At 35.2% G+C, this 22,637-nt stretch overlaps 1 protein-coding gene across 4 annotated transcripts in view; it reads left to right on the forward strand.

The window, feature by feature from the left end:
• The first annotated feature begins 10,322 nt into the window (after window positions 1–10,322).
• The window catches only part of QKI (QKI, KH domain containing, RNA binding), a 121,577-nt gene continuing 109,262 nt past the window's right edge, over window positions 10,323–22,637 (forward strand). For 3 of the 4 annotated variants that reach the window (XM_010289840.1, XM_010289841.1, XM_010289842.1), the window contains exon 1: window positions 10,323–10,461. In XM_010289840.1, the coding sequence (XP_010288142.1) occupies window positions 10,342–10,461 (120 nt within the window). In that variant the 5' untranslated portion in view covers window positions 10,323–10,341. The remainder of the gene's footprint in view (window positions 10,462–22,637) is intronic. The other variant, XM_010289839.1, reaches the window with a different exon arrangement.

Here is a 22,637-nt window from a genome sequence, read left to right on the forward strand (position 1 = left end):
AATAAATACAAGCTAAAAGATATGTTGGACATGTATAATCTTTTTATCACAGATGGGTAATACTTAATTTAGGGCTGTAGTTTGGTCAGGTGTGTTATCAAATTGCGTAAACTGTGCTGTTGCTTATGTATTTGGTTAAGTAGAGATTTGTGATTAGGTAGAGATTTTGTTTATGTACTGCCTAACTCTGGGAAGTCTTCCAATACTTAAAAGTTAGTTTGAAGTTGCATAGTGCAGCTTGATAATGTATTTAATGTCAGAGCAGTGCAGTAGTTACTGTTTAATGTGGTAGATGACTAACTTGTCAATGTCAATGTTGGTACTTGTCAACTAAAAATTGTTACCTTTTTAGTCTAGTGAATAAAATGCTGATGGAGCCAGGGTAGGGCAGTGTGTAAAATAATACTGTGTGATGGGAGTAGTGTGTTTAAAAGTGGGATTGTATTTCTGTTGTACGTAACCAGTTAAAAAAAGGTAAATTGTGAATGAGAGGAACTAGTCAGTCCTATGCAAATGGATTAGAGTTCCACCATCACTCCAGTTGAAGTGATGAAAGATGTCAGGTCAGCCTCTTATGAAGTAGTATTTCAAAGATGTAGAAGCATTGCTTTTACAAATACTAGAATAGCTTTGTTTTGATACGCCAGCAGTCAGAATTAAAGGTGATCACTTTATAACTAAGTCATTTGCTTATGATTAGATATGCTTGCTTTCTCAGTTTTTGGTGTTTCATATCTTGCAGTATTAGGTAAATTGCTGGGTTGATAACCAACGAACATGGCTTTTTTAGATGTCACAGGTACAAAAACTTAGTGCCAAAATCTAGGTTTTTATGATTATATTCTGATCGTCAGCATCTTAATAGCAGTATAGTACATGTATTTTTAATAAAGAATGCATAACATTAATTCTTCATGACTAATCAGCTAATGCTAATTAATTTTTTTCCCTGTAACTCACTAAGTATGTATGATCCAGATATCTAGGTTTTTTTAAGGTATCATGTCTCACTGTGTGCATATACTGTAGAAGATTCAGTTTTATGACAAGGAAAAGACCATGTTAAAAACTCACAGAAGACATTCTATATGTGTCTTCACTTTCCAACAATTCCTGAAGTACTTTGTTAGCTACAAAGTTTTATGTTCTCTCAGATTGCCTTTGAATGTGGAAGATGTGGGAAATTTACTTTGGCCTTAAAACAATTATTAAAATAGGGAGAAGACCTCCATGATGTTACTGTATTAGTGAATCGTTAATTATTTTGGGGTGATCACAGAAGTAAAAAAAAAAAAAGAGCCCTCCTTTCATAAAAAAGGAGTGTATTAACCAATGGAATGTTTTCTTGTAATTGCTACTTGTGGAGGGTGGCTGTGGATGGTTTCCAAAAGATTGAGAAAGTAACTTGCATGTGCTTTACATTATTCTTTGTAAATGGTGAGTGTTAAGATGCACCCTTGGAAAGCAGGAAAGAATCTAATGGTGCCGCTATTCAATTCTTTCAGGTAGTTTTTTTTAAGTAGTTTTCACTATTTGATTTCTTCTCCGTTCCAAGAATAAACAAAACTGAAATTTAGATAACTTCATCAGAATTTTAATTCTCCCCTAAACTTCAAAACCAATTAGTTTGGAGGGTCTCAACCAGGAATTTGTTTAAATTAGTTTGATTTAAAGGTTGTAAAATATCATCTTGCCTTTTACTTTTTTTAGGCACTCCTTGCACATATTGGTGGGATAGCATGTGGTGTGGGACTTTGCTGATATGTGGGGGATTCTGATGTGAATTAGGCTATTGTTTTCTGAAGTGCTCAGTATACCTTTTGAGAGAATGTCCTTCTGGCTTTAACTGGAGAGTTTCCCATTACATGACTTCATAGTTGTTCAACATAAATACAGTTTATTTCATATGCTGAAGATACCTGTAGAAACTGGACAGTGGTTGAGACTGTTGTGAACGGATTGATTTAAGCATAGGGAGAATGGAATAGCGCCTGGGTAGAGAAGGTCTATTGCAGATCAGCCAAGCTGCGTTGTTCGCAAAGAGCAATTTCACCTGAGGAACTAAAACCATGGAAGTTCTGTCAGTTTTAGCTGATATTATTAAGCTGATGTTTTTAAATAGCAACAAGTAATGTTGTTTAAATCTCATCGAATGGATGGCTCCTTTCATTTTTCTGTTCATGATTAGTATTTTGTACCGAATTTTATTACTGCTGGTTCTCCTGCATAAAAGATATCCAAGTCATTTATTATTATGGTTAGCTGCCAGACATTTGATTCATGCTACTGGGTATGGAAAAAACAAACAAAAACCTGCGATAGATTTAGCACCTTGATGTATGCCTAACTGTGCTGCTTGCAGCTAAGTATTTGGGGGCAACTTGCTGCTAAACGGAGCGAGAGTAGAGGGTTTTTGAAAGTGTACTAATGAAGCCCAATAATGAATATGAGCCACCAAATCTGCTTCAGCAGTCATGCTGTGCTAATGGACTTTACTAGTGGAAAATGTTTTGAAGAGTTTGATGTTGTTAATCTAACCTATGTTGTAAGAAAATTTTGTAACCAGCAGAACAGAATGTGTTCATTTACTTTAACTGAGCTACTGTGTAAGCTTGATCTAATGTGGAGACTTAACATGGAGATGAATACTCTGGGTTCACTTTCCTGATTTTTAATGTTGACTTTTAAAACACCTAATTTTACTTGACTCTTGAGTTTAGTTCAGTTGTACTGTGTTCTGTCTATCAGCTGATTACTCACCTCAAGAAGCTTTGTTTTACAAAGATACTCATTTGGATGTGGATGGGTAGTGCATGTCAGTTGCTAGATGATTTTAGCTGAAGATACCAAGTAGACTGGTGAAAGGCTTGTTCAGCTGGCCTCTTAGGAACTTCTAAACTGATTTTTATGTTAAAGAGTTCCAGGTTTTTTTTGGAGCATAGTACTGGGATATGAGGAGATACAGGACTTCATGCCAAATGTACTATTTTTTGAGTTTACTAAGAAAATGAGGAAACTGTATTTAATCTTTGTATTATTTTCTTAAGTGAATGCAGATTGCCGCTGTCAGATGTAATGCGGGATTGATGGGCTTTTGATCGGACCTTTTCTGGCTGTTCTTACATACCATCATATTAAATAACGTAAATGCAAGTTTTAGTAAGTGGAAACAAACGCATGACTGTGCTAAATTTGCCAGTTAATTATGTCAGAATTCAATGTCATACTCTAAACCAAAACTGCTGATGTATGAAAAATTGTCAGAAGTGGACCATGTGTTTTATCAGCTCTGATGCTTGATCATGTTTGTCTAACTTTTTAATTTTTTTACTCCGTATTGGTTTCTGAAGGAAGGATGATAGGAATCTTGTTTGCCTGGTACTCAGGCGTTTCCCTGATTAATAGCAGGGAGTGGGTAGAGTAAGTGCTTGCCAACATTTTAGTCTGTACACTGATGATGCATGCAGGGTACAGGTCCATGTGGCACAGTATTAAAAACGACTTGGTTTTTTGCTAGTGTTGCTATTTCTGCTGCATCAGCAATAGTGGCAAACAAGCATTGGTGTGAACAGTGAAGACTGTTAAAATTGTGATGCATAAAAACAACTATTTCTTTGCCAAATAAGCATACTAAAGCTGCTAGATTAGAAAACACTAGAGTTGCAATGTTCCACCAATAATAAAGCACTTAAAAGCTCTCTGTTGACATTTATACGAAGAGAACAGATGAGTATGCTCTATTTGGTTTTGAAGTCAGTTTGATGCAAACCTTGCAACTGCCCACAACAGAAGGAGTTCTGCAAGCTCTTCTTGCGAAAAGAAATGACTGGATTTTGATACTGAGAGTGCTGACAAATTGCTGAAAGTGCGGCCCACTTATCATTGGACTGACAGTTTAATCATTGAAAGTGTACTTCTAGATTGGACTCAGAAGAACAAAGGAGAAGAAACTAGAGTTTTTCCGAGGCAATAAAAGATGAATTGAAATCTAATGCAAACACTTCTTTTTTGTGACACTGCTGCATGACTGTACACCATATTCTCAGTGGTGGTATCCAGAACTTACAGATACTCTTTCATTTCTTCTGAGAGAAAGTGTTATGCACCAAATTGATCAAATGGGGTGATGTCACATTGTTTTGGTGCTTGTTTTAATTTTTTATAATAAAGGCTATATTTAAATTTGGTATGTGCTGTGTCAACAAAGTTCTTTGGGCAGGCATGAAAATCAGCACAGCACTCATCTTGTAGCTTAAGCACATTCTCTGTATTAGCCTTCAGAATGCTTTATATATACAGGTGGTTATAATCCACCTGTCTTTAGAATTTTTTTCGCTAAGAGCAGAACGTAATAGTTATATACTTTTTCTGCCTTTTTTCTTTCCATTCCTAGTTACATGTTTTGGGTGCTTTGTTTACAATATTATTGGATGCTGTTTGAAGAAAACACTGTGTATTATATAAAACTAACTGGTATCAAGTTGTAGTTGCCTAATTGGTGGGTAATGATTTGATGGAACATGGAATGGATTATCTGCCCAGATAAACCCCTTCATATTCAGTGGATTTGGATCCTTCAACGTGGTAATTGTATGTCTGTATGTAAGAATGTTTGTAATGTTTGTTCACTCATTTGGGGACCTATCTGACTGCAGAAGAATTGGAAAAAAATTATCTTGTTGTTTGAAAGTACCTCTTAAATTCCTACATTGATGATCCAGCAGCAGTTGTCTGCAGTAAAAATGTTTTAATAAAAATGCTAACTTTTTGCATCTTTTTTGTTGCATTTCACATTAAAAAAAACACATTAAACTTCTTAATAGTAAATAATGAGAAGAGACTTGACTCAGTTGTTTTCGCCACCTCAGCTCAATGCCTGCTGATCTCTTGAGTTTGAGTGAACTTACTAAAGTAATCTCTGATAGACAGTTATTGGAATTTTTCACTTTTCAGAAAAAAATCATTGTGGCAATATTGACATTATTTATGCCTGGTTTTAGTACCAAGTCTGTAAGAAATTTGTTGTAAGAATTAACTTTTCCTGTCAAAATACATAAAATTAATGCTGTGTGTGTAAAAACAAACAAACAAAAAAATTGGTGTCATTGATATTTTGGGCATATGATTTGTGTGAGAAAGTAGAAAACTGAAACTGAATGTTCTATGCATCACTGAGATCCTAAGTAGTGTGTAGATTTTTGGCTATATGAACATAACTTTTTCTCACCATACTTCTGAAATTTTTAACTTTAAAAAATTTGCTCATAACTTTTCTTTTTTTTTCCTATGGGAACTAGCGTATGATTGAGAATCTTTGAGTGTGTGGTGCTTTGCTTCCTTTAAGGAAGCATGCTGACTGATGTTCTAAGATAGTTAGTATTATTCTGAATCTATCGCCGATTGTGGCTACTGGTTTGTTACACCCCTATTTGCTGTATATTGTAAAAATTAAGAATGATAGATAAGTGGCTCTTCTGTGACAGATAAACACATCTTATTTTCATCAATTTAAAGAATTAAATTTAGTGTGCATTGATGGCTTAACATTGTGTTAGACTTTGGAAAGCAACATAGGCTGAGAGTGGCATTAGTTTCGCTCTGTTCAAGTAGCTGTAGCCATTGGAGCATATTGTTATTGTCAGATGGTTTGGTTCAGTTCTTCAGATTCTTGGTTCTAGTTTAAACTGCAATGAGGAATGCGTTGGTTTAAAAACAGTGTCCAAGTCTGCTCTTCTTTCAAAAGAAGTACCTTTAGAATTTAGAGAAACCTTCATGATGAGAAATTCTAAAGCTGTGGGCACTGGGGATGAGGGTGGTTTGCAACTCTGAAAGTGATGGGAGAGGAAAAATTGGAACCTTTTCAGTGATTTTCTGCTTTGGATATGCTTGCTGAGTGGTTTATGCTTGCTGAGTGGTTTATGTAAACCCGTTTTACATTGTAATCCAACAGTTTTAAACACATGTACAGAGTCTCACTCCCTCTAAGGGAATCATAGTTGCTGTTTTTCAGCTGTCAATTTCTTGGTGGCTATAGTGTGATGACAAGCATTCTTCTGAATGCAGTCCTTCTTATGCTCAAGAGGGAAGAAAACCTTATCGTTAAGTGTCGTGAAGAAATCAAAAAAGTACATCTCTCTAGGCAAATGTAATCAGTATAAACAGTGTGTCCTTCTTCAAATCATATGTTATAAAAGTGTTAGAGAGAGTTTGAAAAATAATGTCTGTAGATGAAGGAAACGGAAGATTACGTTACAATTTTCAGGGACAGATGAAGAAAAATGTTCTCCTGGACCAAAATGCATGTCATTACCACCATAGGTGATTATGTCATGCCATGTTAAGGTGGAACAAGATAATTATATTGAAGCTAGATTGTCTTTTTTGCATCTATTCCTCCACTGCCCTGCTGTGAGCAAGTCAAATTTGTCACTTACTGCTAAACTTATTACTTACAATGTACAGACCAGAGTATTGTTAAAGGTGAATAATGTGGGTCTTGAAATTCTTCATGAGAGTTTCTGCTTCTACTTACAGTAGAGATGGGTATTTAGATTACAGAATCATTAGGGTTGGAAAAGACCTTTAAGATCATCAAGTCCAACCATCAACCCAACAGTCTTTTCAAAGGAAGGCCTATTACTGCATTTGCAGAGCTCACAGGTTTTAGAGGTGTGGTGAAGCTGCTGTATGCTTTTTTTAGCCATATGTACTATTGTAATTAAGTAGCTCTCCTTACTAACTCTCTCTTCTATCCCTAGAGTGTTATACAACATAATTACCACTACAGTGTTAAGATAGAAGTAAAGTAGTTAGAAGTGTACTTAGATGTTCACTTTGAAAGCTTTCCTTATTTTTAAATCATTTGGCTTTTTGTGAGGTACATGGTGGAAGAATTTGTAAAGAATTGTAAATGTGGAGGAGCTAAAGCCTTGCAAATGAACTTGGGAAGCGTGATTTCATAGAGGACATACCTAAGAAGCTTTTGGGAAGGGAAGATGAGACATCTGCTTGGTGGTGTTTAAGAAATGATGTGAAATAAATCTAAATAAAAGGCTGTTTACTTGAGGTCCTCATATTTTTAATGATATGTGGATTCAACGGTAAAAAATAAAAAGGTATGCTTTGAGAATATGACCTTCCTACTTTTGTACTACTCCGGTCCTCAGATTTTTAAGTATTTTAAGTATTTCAGAACAGAATAAAATAGATACTTGCTAAAGGTGAAAGGAGAGTAGAGCTTTTAGCTTTTCTAACATGCAGCTGGTGAAGCTTTCTGGAATCTTACTGCACTTCTGATAAACTATTGAGAGGTGTGCTGGAAATACAGTAGCAGATAGTTCTATAGATATGCATAATTGCTTAAAGTGAGTGGCAAAGTTGCAAGATACTCAAGAGACTGGAAGCTTGAATTTAGTATAATGGAGATGGTAGAAGAAAGATTATGTGATCAAAATTCAGTACTTCTGTATGGACTCTTATTGAGACCCAAGAGGGGTGATTAAACAAGAGGCAGGTATGTGAGAAAACTGCTGTTAGTCATAAAAGAGGAAAAAAAAAGTCTTGCAGACTTATAAAAATATTCAGCAGAATCTGGAAAAAACAGGATTAAGCAGATACACAATTCTTATTAAGTTATGTATTTGGCAGAATGCTTGTGGTCAGCTGGGCTAACAAGTTGGGAAGGAAGATAGATTGTGTTCTAGCCATAGTTAGGAGTGAGAGATAATGGGTGAACTGGAGGTTTGCTCTAATTATTTTTTAATATAAGCAGTAGTCCTTCAGTTCTGCCAAATACAAAATAAGTGAAAAGAGAGGCTCTTAGATAGTGTGTTATACAGAAAGCGAGTTTGGAGACCTGATCAGCAGTTAAAGAAAAACTGGGAATACATGCTTGTTATTTCACCTGTTGCTTCTGGATGTTTTGTCTGAGGTTTTAGGGAAAGTACCTAAGGCAAGAGAGAAGACAAAACTCCCAAGAAGCAGAAAAAACAGTAGCATTTGAGGAGCTGATGATAATGCTGAGTTGACGTAGTTGACTGTCCCTGTTCTGATGTTTATCAGTGTTACCAGTGGCTTGAATGTAGAGAGAGAAGATAAAAACCTATATATTCGAAGAAAACTGAATTTCAGGTGTCTGGTCCTGTAGTGGAGTAGAAAATCCTGAGTTGGTACATGTCTTCATTTTATATAATGTTTGAGGTGTGATGAGTGGCTTAGGTTTCACACAAGCCAGAATTCCGTGGTAGTCCTCAAGTCAGTTTATCATACTATCTATGTGTATGTGTTCTGAATGTTTGGCTCTGCAGTGTCACAAATGTGATGTATGAGTATTTGCAAGGGAAAGATTAAAATAAGTGTTCTTTCTGTCCTGTAAAAACTAGGCTATCTAGTGTTAGTGATGATATTCTACATGAAATATAAAATTCAAAATTAATTTTTCAGTGCAACTACTCTGTAGCTGCCAAATATAAATAAAAATGACCATCTTGCTACTTATGCTTCAGTACTTCAGCAGACTGCCTGGCTTGTTTCAGTGTAGTGTTAAGTTAATGGAAAATCTGAAGATAATGAAAAGGAAACAAAATCTGCCAGAAGATAATAGTATGTGTTCAAAGAGATGTGCTAAAGAATTTCTTTATATACTGAAGCCAGTGTAAATACTGCTTGTAGTTCTGAGGATTTTGTGTCTGTTGCCAATATTGTCAGTGTAGCAGCAGCTGTGGATTTTTTCCTTGATCTATGATTATATGATGATGAATTTGTGTTCTCCATTCTAAACAGGCGTTAACCACCAAATCATTATATAGTATACATGATTGAGTACATCAGTTTCCAGTGCAGAAACAACTTATTCTTGAATATGCAGAGTAAGTTTCCTAGAATTAGACTAACTCAGCTGAGATTTAGGTCTGCTGCGTTTCAGAGATTCATTGGTTCTGATGCTCTCCCTCTCCCCCCTAGCTTTTCAAGTTGTGAAATCTCAGCTAGAAATAACTGGCCAGAGAAGAAATTGATTATGAAACAGAGGTTACATTAATCTCTTGTCTGCTGCTAGAGTTTCAAGTGACTTCTCATTTCTGTGTCTTCCTGTAGTCAGATGAAAACATAAAAGTTCTGTTTTCGGTTTCATTTTAATTCTGAAGATTTTGAAAGCAGCTGTAACAATTCTAAGTAAAAGGCTGGAATTATTGATGTAAGTTTTTGCTTTACGGTCCACACTATAATAAATCTTAATGCTTTGGGAACAATGCCTATTTAAATGTTAGTTTTCAATTTGGAACTTGGTTAATACATTAATTTTAAGTAATTCTTAAAGTAATGAAGTTATGAAATGTGAGGGATTTATTCTTAAAGCAGCAATTTAAATACCAGTTTAACAGTTCTAGAAATTAAATACAAGCTCTTGTTAAATACATTTTTTGGTTAAATAAAAGAAAGCTTTGGGTCTGTTCTCAGGTTGTTACAGTTTAGTGAAATAGACCCGGAGTTGCATCAAATTATCCCTTTTTAACTACCTTGTTTATAATTACTCAAGTACATCTTGCAAGTAAATACCTCAAGGTGTGGGTAGTACAGGTGTAATGGGTAGAAACAGTACCTGAGAGGTCTACTTGTGACATTCTCTGATGCTGTCGAGGAGTTTTTCATTACTTTGCAATGAAGTAGTAGGACTTTTGGATGTATATAGAGGTTGCCCGGGTCTCTGATACTGTAGTTGTCTTCATTTTTTCATTATCTCACTGGGGGTAGTCAGTAGAACAATATTTACTAGTTTGTGGTCACACCGTGTGCTCCCTTGAGTTGTCAGATACCTCATTGCTGAAAGAATGCACCATTTCATTTCCAAATGCTATAGTTAATCTCATAACTGGCAAACAGTACCGTATAGATTTATTTTTGTATTTTTTATTTTCAGTACAGATTTCAATTTTTTTTGCTTTCTAGATGCTTTATTATAAAAATAATGCAGAAGAACTGTTCTTATGCACCTTTTAAATGATATGAACAATCTTGCAAGTGTTCTGAGGAGCTGCACATAATTTTTACTTCAGTAGCTGAATTGCATAAACAGAATGAGTAGGTAGCAAATTTACAGACATGAAAAAAACATTTAAGAAGGTGTTGCAATTAAAAAAAAAAAAAACCCACACAGAAAAGTAAACAAAACCAGAGTAGATTTTTCTTTCAAGTTACCATGGTGCTCATGGAGAGGAATAAAATGGCATTAAGATTTGGGAAAGATTAGAAAGAGAAGACTGTCATGCTAGATTATAATGTTACTGTATTTAATACCTAATATACGTTTTTCCCCCCACAGAAATTAGCAGAGTACGGAAAGACATGTATAACGACACATTAAATGGTAGTACGGAGAAGAGAAGTGCAGAATTACCAGATGCTGTGGGACCTATTGTACAGTTACAAGAGAAACTATATGTGCCTGTAAAAGAATATCCAGATGTAAGTATATCTTTTTAGTCCCTAAATTCTTTTTTGATCCTTGTGGTTGTCTTTAAATGTAAATTTCATGCAATGCTACCCTTGGATCACACTGAGTTGTTTTTGACAAGGTACTTCTTAGGGAAGCAGTGTATGTTCCACTTGGTGTCTTGATTTGCAGTGAGTGTGAGTGGAAGAAGGTTGTGTTAAATACCAAACTAGTATGGCTTGCAAAGCTGTAGATCCAAGATGTGTATTATCTTGTTCATTCAGTACTGTCACTCCTGAGACACTGTGTAGTGAGTTTTATGAGGGAAGTAGTTCTTGGGACAGTGTTTTTTTTCCTCTTAGTATGTCTAAAATTTGATTGGAGAATGCTTAGAGACCCTTTAGAGACCTTTTGGAGACTGTACTTAATGTCAGTTTCTGTTTGTCCCATACCTGTGTAACCAGTTTTGTTGCATATAGAAATGTCTTTTTCTTGGGCGGGTTTTTTGCCCTCTGTCCTCTGCCTCCTTAAGCAAAGCTCCTTGCTTGCATGCCAATGTTAAGTTCTCCATTGGGTGTTCTGTTCTATTGTACATATACCTTTTTGAGGGAGAAGGGTTTAATTTAATTAACTAGAAGATCTATTTAGAACTCCTGTGGTCTGAATGGTTTCTTAAAACAACTCAGGGAGAAACAGTCCTGTCAAAATCTACCCTAACCATTTTCATTGATCACTGACAAAATAAGAAATGGTGTTATTCCTCCATAACAGAATTTAGAGGTCCTGTTGCAGTGGAGGAGTGCAGGGTCCAAGTCAGGCATTTGCACATTGAAGTGGTATAAAGTGGAAGAAAGTACAGACCAACAAAAAATGGCAGTAACACTTCTGTATTTCTGTGGCTTTCCTTTGTATCATTAATTAGATTAAGCTCTCCAAATTAAGCTTTATTATTTTAGTGCTGCTTAGAACATACAGGCCTCTAAAAACCTCATTGTGCCATACTCCATTAAGAAAAATTAGTGCAAGTCATTATTCAGAACAGAATACTTAGACAAATGCCTCTTTTCCCTTTTCAGTTTTCACAAAGTTGTTCTGTTGCTTCTGGGTTAAAATACCTGCACTGGGAAAAAAGTGTTCAAAGAATTTGCATTGGCAGTAAGGACATCTCTCTCCCCTTCCCTTCCCTTCTTCCAAATTATGGAGATGCACATATGCATATATGTACACATATATACGTGCATACATATTCCCACACCAAAAAGAGTGATTCTTTTGAAACTCCTTGGAATTACAGATTTTTGAGAGGAACTGTGCTATGCAATTTTTCTGTACAGCAATGTCAATAGCTCTGTACTTAGATATCTGTATATATCTTAGAGTTATACTGCTTCTTGGCTTTTTAAAACATAGCTTAGGTGTTGAAATCTTGGGGTTATAACTTGATAATGTATCCTTTGTGAAGTTGCCTTAGTTACCAGTTGTAGTTTTTACAGAACTTGATGATTACTATATCAGGATCATGAGATAGGAGGAATAAAAAGGGGTTGGATTTCCTGTAGTTATTATTAAGCTTTTCTTCTAGAAATCAAGGGTGTAGGACCTCAGCTTTTCACTGCCAGTTAATTATCAAATACAGTGTAAATAAGCAGGAAAGAGTTTGTCTCTAGTTACTGTCAAAACACCTTGTGTAACTTTGGGTGTACGATTTCTCTAGCTACGGCTAGCTCTTTTCGTGCCTTCAGAAGGATGCCCTTGAAGTGTTCACTAGTTTATTTTAATAAACTCTTACAAATTCAGAAGTTGGTGAGACTTGTGGTTTGCATGCATGTGACCTGGAATAAAAAGGTAATTGGTCCTTATGAGATGATGTGAAATGTTTGCTAGAAAATGTACGGCTTTACCACTATGGTGGTAGCCAAGCCCAGCATTCCCTGCGTGCTCCTGCTTGTGTTGTTTGTATTTGATCCTAGCTACTCAGAATGGTGTCTGCACAGCCTCAGTAATTGACTAAGCACCTACAATATACCACTATGTACAAAAAAAGCTGTGGTTTTGTCTGTAGTTCCTTTCTAAGATCTTTCTGCAGGTTACAAATTAAACAACTTGCTTTGTGTTCAGGCTAGTACAGTGTTCAGAAGGTCTGGAGTACAGTCATTCCAATTTCTCTTGAAAAAACCCCTGTAAAATTCACTTGTGAAGATTAATTTCACCTGTAAAGATAATTTCATTGTCATCACAGTGTTATGCGAAACTTCTTACTCATATCTAGCAATTGATTTAGTTGTTATCAGACACAGGGAAGACATGATGCGCAGATTATCAGAGTGAGTTTGTCAGACAAACCCAGTTAATTCTCTCTATCGCCATCATTCTCTTCCAGCTGACAATCTTGTATACTTTATAAAGACATAAAGATGCATAAACTTGAAGATTATTCAGAGAAGAGTGACCAGAAACTGTTTTCTGGTGTAGATTTAGTAATATTTTTAACAATGTAAATTGAAAATTATCAAAACTTCTTATGATATTTAATAAACCTTATTCTGGTAAATATTTTTTACTCAAAAATTTAAGCATATAGATTATGCTTAAAGTAGTGAATACTGAATAGTACTATAGTACCATCTTATGTGCAGAATCCTAAACTAACTGTGAGGCGCAAAAATAATGATCTGCCATAAGTTTAAACAAACTTAGGTTTTATGTATATATATATAAACATATATATGCATATATGTATAAAAGATGAAGCAGTAAATTTTCATAGCCTACATCACTTCAATACTACTGTTTGCTTTGAGTACCTACACAGAGGAAAGAATATATCAAATTGAATTATAAAGCTAAAATAAATAAATATATAAATATATTAAATAAATATATAAAATCCCCAATAATCTCTCAATAATTTAGTTTTTTGTGAGTGTACTTTTAGTATTTTTTATTCTAAGACCGTAGTTGGTGCAAGGTTCAACTTTCAAAAAAATCAGTTGTCTGAAACAGCCTGTAGTTTTTAAATGCCGACTGTGTAGAGTCTGCATTTCTACTTCTGTACTAGTAAATGGAAGATATGCAAAAGTCTTGCTAAGGAATAACTAATTTTTTGTGTATTGCATTAATAAGGAGCGTTTTTCCATGATGTAATCACAATCTGATAAATTGCATAACTCTTTGGGGTGGTCTGGCTCATTGTTTTTTCCATTGGAAGCTACAGTAATGCCATTGTGTTTACCCGTATGTATTTTCTTCTAGTATCTTTGGAAGGTGTTAGATCTTTATAGAAGCTTTAGTCTTAAAGCTGAGAGTTCAGCTTTTCTGAACCATGTATGTGCTCCTGAAACTTGAGAGAGAAATTGTGCAGAAGACACCCAGAAGATTAAATTCTAGTAGTTGTCCATAATTTTCCCTTCAGTTAAAAATGTGATCTCTCTACAGTTAAATCTTTGTATGCTCCTTTAAGTCTTTGGTGTTACGGTTTGAAGACATTTTCAATTCATGGAGAAATATGTTCCATCAGAGTATAAAAAAGTAAAAAGAAAAGTTGTGAGGAAAATTATTGAGCTCTTAAGAAGCAGAAGTATGGAGGATATGCTGTTGTTTGTGGGTGAATATTTAATAGTCTTTAGCATTTCTTATGCTTCAGATAAATGATTAATTTTCTTGAATTTCCCTAAAGAGCTGAGACTAAACTTTATGTCTGATATCAATTTAAACAGTTTTTGGAATTAGTACCTACAAATGTTGGACTGAATAAATGTTTTTCTATTATAATCATGGCTTTATTATTAATAGGTACCCTGTTAGCTCTGATTAATGTGAAATTCTCTGTTGGAACTCTTCTGTGCCTCTTCAGTAAAAATGTAAGAACTCTGTAATTATCGCATCTAAAGTAGCGTGTCCTTTGAGTATACTGAAGCTCAAAGGCCAGCCGTGATAAACAGCTTGTGCGTACTTCCTGACCATTTTAGTTAAAACTGTTTAATTAGTACAACAGAATGATGAACACAGGGATTCATTTTACTATGGGGAACTTACTGACAAAACGTTTAAATCCTTTTTCAATTTGGTAATATCAGAGTTTAATGGCATCCCTAATATGGATTAGGAAAATGATAACATCCTCTTTATTTATTGTTCTGATTCTTTTACTTAAGCTCTTCATTCCCTAGTGGTAAACAGGGAAGGAGGCTAAAAGAGCTGGCCTTGTTTACCCTTGCAATAGGAAGGAAAGAAAGAATATAACTGGTCTCTAAATAAATTTGGGCTACAGAGTACCAGCAGGGCTGAAGAAAGATTTGGCAGAAGGTCAACTACTTATACAAGTACAAATGTATATGAAAAAACTAAAATAGTTTGATTATTAATTTCCAGTCTGAGTGAGATATTTGGAAAAACATTCTAGTAGAAGTAACGTGAGCAAAAAAGTTAATTTTGAATGCTATATATTTATGAGAGGCTTTACGCACTCTGGTTGCAAATGGTAAGGGAATGAATTCATTGAGAAAGGTCCCCTTTGTTCAGATGCTAATAAAACAGAGACATGCTTCAATATGTGTATGAAGCTTTTTTACCCTTTCTGTCTAATGTTTTATTGGATATCCTTCTGTTACTGACCATCTGATTGACCTTTTGAAAGATAAGTTTCTTTTGAGCCCAGGTTCACACTCAATGGCTGGCTTCTTTTTGGTAGCACCTTGCTGAAAGATGACATACATTGTCATAATTTTGTTCAGAAGTAAGCCTGTTAAATCTCCAGAACATGTTTGTCCTTGGAGACATGGAAGACAAATGTCTAGAATACATGGGAGATAAAACTCCTTGTCTTTGAGTCTCTGATGGTAGTCTTGCAGGCTCAGCATCAGTTCAGCAGTGCCAATGAATTTGGTCCATATCTCATCCTTGTGAGAGCTATTTCTTCACCATTTAACTCTTCAAGCATTGAGTGCAATTAAGTTAGGTGATTACCTTGTTACTTATATGTTAATATTCTTACTCCCATTTAATGCTTACTTTCAAATTCTGCTCTTTAACTCTTTGCAGATACTATGCTTTTTGTGTGTATAAATTGATTAAAAAAGGAAGGCGGTGGAGGTGAGACAAGTAAAGACTAAGTAAATAGAGCTTGCTTTGGCTAGGGACAATGTTTCCCATAATATTTTTCAAAGTAAATTTGGAAATCTGGGAGAAGAAATTAGTTGCAATACTGATACACAAGTTGAACATATTTGTTAGGATACCAGTTTGTTATGGTGATGCTTGTATTAACTTCTTCAAATTAACATCATAGATAGGATTACACTTTTGATGATGTCCAGCATGTATATGACACTTGTAGTAAAAAGTAGTGGATTATTTTTCTTGTTTAGTCACTGTACAGGTCCAACTCTTCAGGGTAGGAGTCCTCTTGTAATTTTGGGAGTTACAGAATTTGAGGTTGCGAAAGATGTGTCCAACTGAACTTTTTGAAAAGTTAAGATCTAGTAGTCAATATCTGTCATGCTTGTTTTTGCTTGCGTGGTGCCTTTCATTATGGCTTGTCCCTCAATTGTAACTGTCTTTGCAGAGTCAGGCTTTCATTGGGCAATCTGTTTGATCAGAGCTGTCGTCTTAATACTCTCTTTTGTTTTATAATTCTGCACTTTATGCACATAAATTTCTTCAGTTCATGGATTACAAAAATATTTGGGTACATGGTTTCAGTTAATCATACGTCAGTTTATTTATGCTTCCTTTTGCTGAACTGTTTTCCCTTAGAACTTCTGCTCACTTTGTATAGTAGCTCTTGCAAGATTAAGTACCGAAGAGTTGTGTGCAAATACAAATAATGAAAGGTCAGTTGCGGGGCAGAGAGATTTGTGGAATATTGATTTTTGGTTTTCATTGTTTTTTGTTCAATCTATTATTTCAAATGTTTATCATAGTAAAGAAGGGTTCTATACAGAGAGGAGGAAGTGCTTCAGCATGACATTTTTGCTTGCTGTTGTGAATAGGTCAGGTACACTTGGGTACACCTGCTGAACTTGCTTGTAGTTTTTTGTGTATTTCCTGTATACTTTAACTAGGACTGGGGACTGCAGTGGACATGGAAATACATCATTAAGGGCTAACACCAACAGAGCAAGCTAGAGCTGTGTTTAAAATACATACATGGATTTACAAATTACTGTTCAGGCATCAGAATCCCTAGTAGATGCACTCAGCTGTTCAAAGTCAAGAACAGATCTCCCCTTTTCTTCAGAGAGCTGACATTGATTCCTGAAGGGATGGGGTTTGTAGTTGAGAAGCACAACATTTTAAAGAGGTAGGAAATACAGAGAGAAACCCCCTTTCTTGAGAATGAAGAGGTTTTAAAACTTTTTTTCCTCTGGTTAGTTGACAAAGGAGACCTGTAACACTGAGCTGTTGTATTTTCTGCAGGGATTTAACCTGGCAATTATAATACCATGCTATCTTCCTGTCTTCTTTTGTTCTTCCACCGCCCATATCTGGTGGTCAGTAAGCTTTTGACAGGCATATTAGATAATTCTTCCTTTTTAATAGCTCTGTAGATCAGGTACTACTGTTTGTATGCTCAGATTCTTAAGAAGTTGCCCTTGTAAAAGCAATTTCATAGTTTCTCATCAGAGGACAGCATGAGTTCTCAAAGATCATATAGGTAGATCAGTGAAATGCAAGTCTTTGCTAATCATGCTTGCTCGGTGTTCTGCTGGGATAAGAAGGCACCAAGCTGCATCCTGAATTGCTATTAGAAGTAGTATTGAGTACCAGTCAAAATATTGGCCTTTTATTTTCCTTGTATCTCTCCTAAATACCTCTCAGGTAAAATATCTCTCTCAGGTAAAAATCAGCTTACATAGTCCTCAATACTGAAAGATCTGTTGTTTATTACTAGAATAAGTCTGCCCACAAGTCTTGGGGGTGCATAGTAATTTAAAAAACAGGTTGCCTTTTAAGCAAGAACTTAGGAACTGTTTACCTGCCTTAGTCTTGAATGTTAGATTTAGAATAAAACACAAATGCTGCCTCATTAGATAGCTCTGTGTAGGAGATTCTGAGATTGCATAGCTATTGGGCTTTCATCCATTGTTGTATGGATCTACTCAATTTATTCAATTAGTATATGCTATTTTTTAAAGCTGCTAAGAACAGTAGTTGGACACAGTTGTTTCATTTCAGTTACTCTGGCATAATATTAATCACAGTTCTCAGCTTTCATGTTTCTTTTCTCTTTGTTAAGAGCAGTGTAAAATAGTTGAATTCTGTGAAGGCTCAGATTCCTTTTGAAACTTGCTACACTTCTTTTGAAGCTGTGTGCATTGTTTTTCATTCATATACACTCATTTTTTTTAAGAAAAATAATGCTGGTTGATGAGCAGCTAGTTCCTTTTTACACTTTACTTGCACTCATTCTAGTTGTCCCTTGTTATATAGCATAGTATCTCGTGCCTTCCTGGAAGGCTCATGCACATGTCCTAATGGTGTACACTCATCCACCCAACACTTAACTTTAAGTTGCTTAGGTTGATTAATGCTTTTTCAGAAGCTTCTGTTTCTTTAGAGTACTTACTTAAGGTTGATCAATATCTTTCAGCTATGTGGTTTATAAACAATCAGAACATACTGACCTATACATTCAAGTTCATTCTAGTTACAAACATTATGATCTCTAGCATCAAAGGACAGTGAGGGCTTTCCCTGTTGCCAGTGGTACAGGGACTACCTGCTCTGGGATGGTCGTCAGCTGAATTAGGGTTTAAAGTTGTCTTAAATATGCACCAGTTTCTCAGGTAAATTTTTTCCCCTGCCAAGTACAGATGGTCTAAAAATGTGAATGCAGCATGAAATAGATATCTCTGTTTTGCTTTTCCAAATTTGTTATCCTGGTTAGTGGAAATGACCAATTGTTAATGTATCTTAACTACTGATGATAACAAAGATGATATTCAAATTAACATATTAAGCTTCTGGCTCATACTGTTTAGCTTAATTGTTTGAATTTTCTAGTTTGAACTCATTTGACTGTATTTGATTACTGTTGTTTTTAAAGTGAATGTCACTTGCATTAAAAGTAAAGCAAAGATGGTGTTACTCACCACAAATACTAAAATAGTATTTCTTGGGCTTTGATCTCTTCAGATGTTTTTTCAGGTTAGCCTGGCCAAAGTAATACTTTGCATCTTTTTTTTTCCTTCCACAAGTTCAAATGTAGTCCATGAGACCTGGAAAATTATAAACAGGAGCTTGTGAATCTTTCTGAAGGATTTTGATTTCTTCAGGGGGTTGGGGATGGGCAATCTGAACGAGAGAGACAGACCTGGATCTCTGGCTTTGTAGCATAAATAGGGGTGGAAGATAACTTCGGTTATAGAGATATATGTTACTACAGACAGGGAGATTGGCATGTGAACCTGACGTGCATTTCAGAGCTTTATGATAACTCTTTCTTACGCCTTTTTTTCCTGTGGTAAATAGGGATAGTTCCTCTTTGGTTGCAGTAACTGTGGTGGCAGTGGTCATCCACTGTTGAATGTGGTAATGTATGTCTGTTTGTCTCCTTACTTTAAAAGCCTCTGGGTAAAAGGCAAAAGCTGTTAGAAATGAAGCCTTAATGTAGCAACTGTTTATATGCTGCTATTTTAGTAGCATTGTAATTATAAATGTTTAGGATAATAGATTCAATAAGATTTGCTATGCAAACGTGCTGCTATTAATGTAATACTGCTGCTCTTTACTTCTTGATGCTGGCTGAAGCACAAAACTCTCTAGTGTGTATGTTGTGGGACTCACACCCTTAAATGTTCCAGACCAGTTGGGCTTTTTAAGGTGTTTCAGGCACTTCTCAGATTTTCCTCATTTTTCTTTTTATGTATTGCCTTCTTACAGATAGAGAAGAGAGTTAAGGTTTGGTACTATAACAGTTTTTAGCCCAAGTCATTTAAAGCAGACAAGGTGGATTAGACCTTAAAGCACTAAAGGAAACATTGAGGGCTATAATTTGAGGTGTTCTGCAGTTCTGGGCTTGAATTTTGCAAACTTACTGATTCTGGCAGCTGTACATGTGTATTGAACACTTTGAAACAGCTTTTTCAGAAGGTAAATGGAATTGTTCAATTTTTCACTTCAAATATGGTCAACATTGAGAAACTTATTTATGATTTTTTTTTTAAGAGGAAGGAATTGGGCAACAGCAAGTAGACATTGAGAGCTACTAGTCTTTTTTCTTCTACACTTGGTTGAAGCATGTCACTTGAAGTCTGTAGTAGAATGACAAAAACTACTAAATTATATAACCCTAGGGTTTTTTTGGTCTAAACTTTTGGGTGGGGGATTGCTTTTGTTTTGATAAAACAATTTAAAGTTACTTTGTGACGTGTTTCAGTATTTTCATGGTATGAAATTCCAGACCTAGTTTGGTAAATCAATGCCGAAAGAATCTAATGCAGTGCAAACTATGTACATGGAAATTGATTGTGATGTACAAAGCTCCTGTGGCTAAGCATTATCATTCTCTGGTTAAATCATGAGTTTCTGTAGTTCTGATTGTTGAACTACTTGAAGGCTGTTCAGTCTATTTAAAGACATAAATAGATACTTCAGAAGTTGATTTGTCTCAAACTAGATAATAATTCTGATTTCCCCGTGCCCCCCCAATTCATATAAATCAGTTCGTTTATACTATAGAGCTTTAATATTATGAATCAGATTGCAGTTGTGTTACAAATACTTGAATGTGAGTAAAAGTAAAGCAAAAATTATCGAATATTGGTTGTGATTATAAATTACAATTTAGTCAGCTAAATGAGGTAATTAAAATCAGTTTCATGACTGGAAAATGTTTGTTTAGGAAGGTTAAATACCTTAATTTGTCACTCGCTTCAGAAATTTCATAAAATGCAATTTTTCACCAAATATATCGGTTGAATATAGAAGCTGTCATCACAGCTGTCATTGGTAATGCCTGCCTTTATCCACAATACAATACTATGCATCTTTATCATGGGTTTAGTTGCTCTGTTTCTTGGTGTGGTGCTTTACCTTTGTTGTTTTTTTTAACTTTGCTTGTCAAAGAGAGTGTTATTGTGGAGGAAAGAGTAGTAATTACTATTTATATAATACAGCTTTACGGTATTCTGATTTGGGAGTGTGCAATTTCTTGTGTTTCCTCCCACCTTTCAAGGTGACTAACAAATTTATTTTTGGAATTGAGAATTATATACCACTGACTAATTCAGCAGAAAATCTATGGCCTGAAAGGGATGCAGAACTTCGTCTAAAGTTCCAGTAATTAATAAGAAGAAATTAAGTGGTTACTGAGCACCTCTGCTTTGCATAAACTTAAGTATAACCTCAAAGCCTGTTTCTGCTTGGTCAGCTCTTCCTTTTTGGAGGAGGAGAAGTGATTGCATTTCTCTGATAAATTTAAAAAAGAGAACGCTGTCCTGTAAGTATAAGGATTTCCATTTCTGCAAAGTATTTGTAACAACAGTATCACCATCTAAAATGGTGCTCCAATTTAAACATATCTTTCTCACTTCTAATTACTGAAAATTGGAAGTAGTCTACAGCAAAATTACCAACTTTAAGTGCCGTGGGTAATGTCACATGTAGTCACATCTAATTAAAAGGTATTATTATGGAAATTAGTTGTTGGACTGTATATCCTGAGGATCCTTTGTTATTGGAATATGAGTTTAATGATGTAAACTGTGAGGTTTAGAGGGCACTGCTGGAACCTACAATTAGGTTTTGGAGACCAATTTACATATGGCACAACTTGTTAATTCTCTAGATAAATGTGTCATGATTCCCAAGTAGAGCATGGAATCGAACAATTTTTACTCTTCTCCTGGTGTTATTGAAACTGATGTCTTGTCGCTGTTCTGAAAACCTCATCTTTGTGAATAGGATGAAACAGATTATTCACTATCTCACTTAAGCATGCTACTATTAGATTGTTCGTGGGATCTGATTTCCTGAAAGAGTTTCTGTTAACAATCTTTCAATTACTGTTTAAAAGTTTTTATGACCACTTAAAAGAAGGGAACTACCAAACTGTACTGTGGGCCTTTAAATCATTGCAAATGGGCCTCTAATGATAACGGAGATTCCTATTTTAAAACCATGAAATTGTTAATTTGTCTATCTTTACAGCTTTCTCACTTATGTTGATAATTCTAAGCAATTTAAAATCCAATTATTTGCAAAATATGACAGTAATTAGATTAGTGTTTTTACAGGAACAGAAATTGTAGCATAAAATTCATTTTGAGGGATATTATTTTATAGTTACTTGAAATGGAATTGAAATACCCTGTTAAGATTTTCTTTAAACTTGTGGCATGAGGAAAAGGGTTAATTTTTAAAACAATCTTAAATGGAAAGCAAATGTGACTTTAATGTACATTTTATATTAATATGAAAAGCACTGATAAAGCAGAAGTAAAGCAAATACTGCAAATTAATATAGTACAGATGGGAGGATTTCTGTCCTATTAGGTGACAATGGAATAATGCTAATTAAACATGCTAAAAGAACAAATTGCTGTTTCTAAAGATCTAAAGTTAATATTTACATAAACAATGGCACAATTTATAAACAGTGAAAATGAGATCAGAAGTTGGGGGGGAAGGGAGAAGCCAAAACCCAAAATGTTTTTCACCTTGAGTATGTTTGACAAGGCATGGCTTTTGTCTCTGATAACTGATAAGGTCTCTGGTTTATTGTTGTGTGTTCTTGTACCTCCTGGCTGCTGATCCAGCCCGCAGTGTTGTCAGCTAGTGAGGAATGTCAGTAGACTGGAGCAAAAGGGACATTAAATGGTTGACACTGAGGCATGGCAATAAATGAGATGGGAGCTAAATATATAGGTTTGTGACATCCTAGCAGCTGGCTTAAGTCCTGCTGTTTGTTGCTTGGGTACACTAGCCTTAAAAAGGAAGGGAATGCATTGTAGCACGAGGAAGAAAAAAAAAACAGCTGGTGGCATATCAGTCAGCCCTAATGACAGGGAAGGTTAAAGAGTTTGGAAGGACAAACTTTGAAAGAGCGCTTTTATTAGTAGCATAAAATTCTTAATTTTATATAAATAGTTTTATAAAACTAGTCTAAAACTTCATAGTTTTTCATGGCTTGTTCAGTGCAAAAAGAAATTAAAACTTTGTTTGCTGTCCAGAGAAAGTTATTTTAAAAATTAACTTACTTTTGATT

Source organism: Phaethon lepturus, unplaced genomic scaffold (assembly GCF_000687285.1).
Source record: "Phaethon lepturus isolate BGI_N335 unplaced genomic scaffold, ASM68728v1 scaffold1186, whole genome shotgun sequence".
NCBI classification, from domain to species: domain Eukaryota; kingdom Metazoa; phylum Chordata; class Aves; order Phaethontiformes; family Phaethontidae; genus Phaethon; species Phaethon lepturus.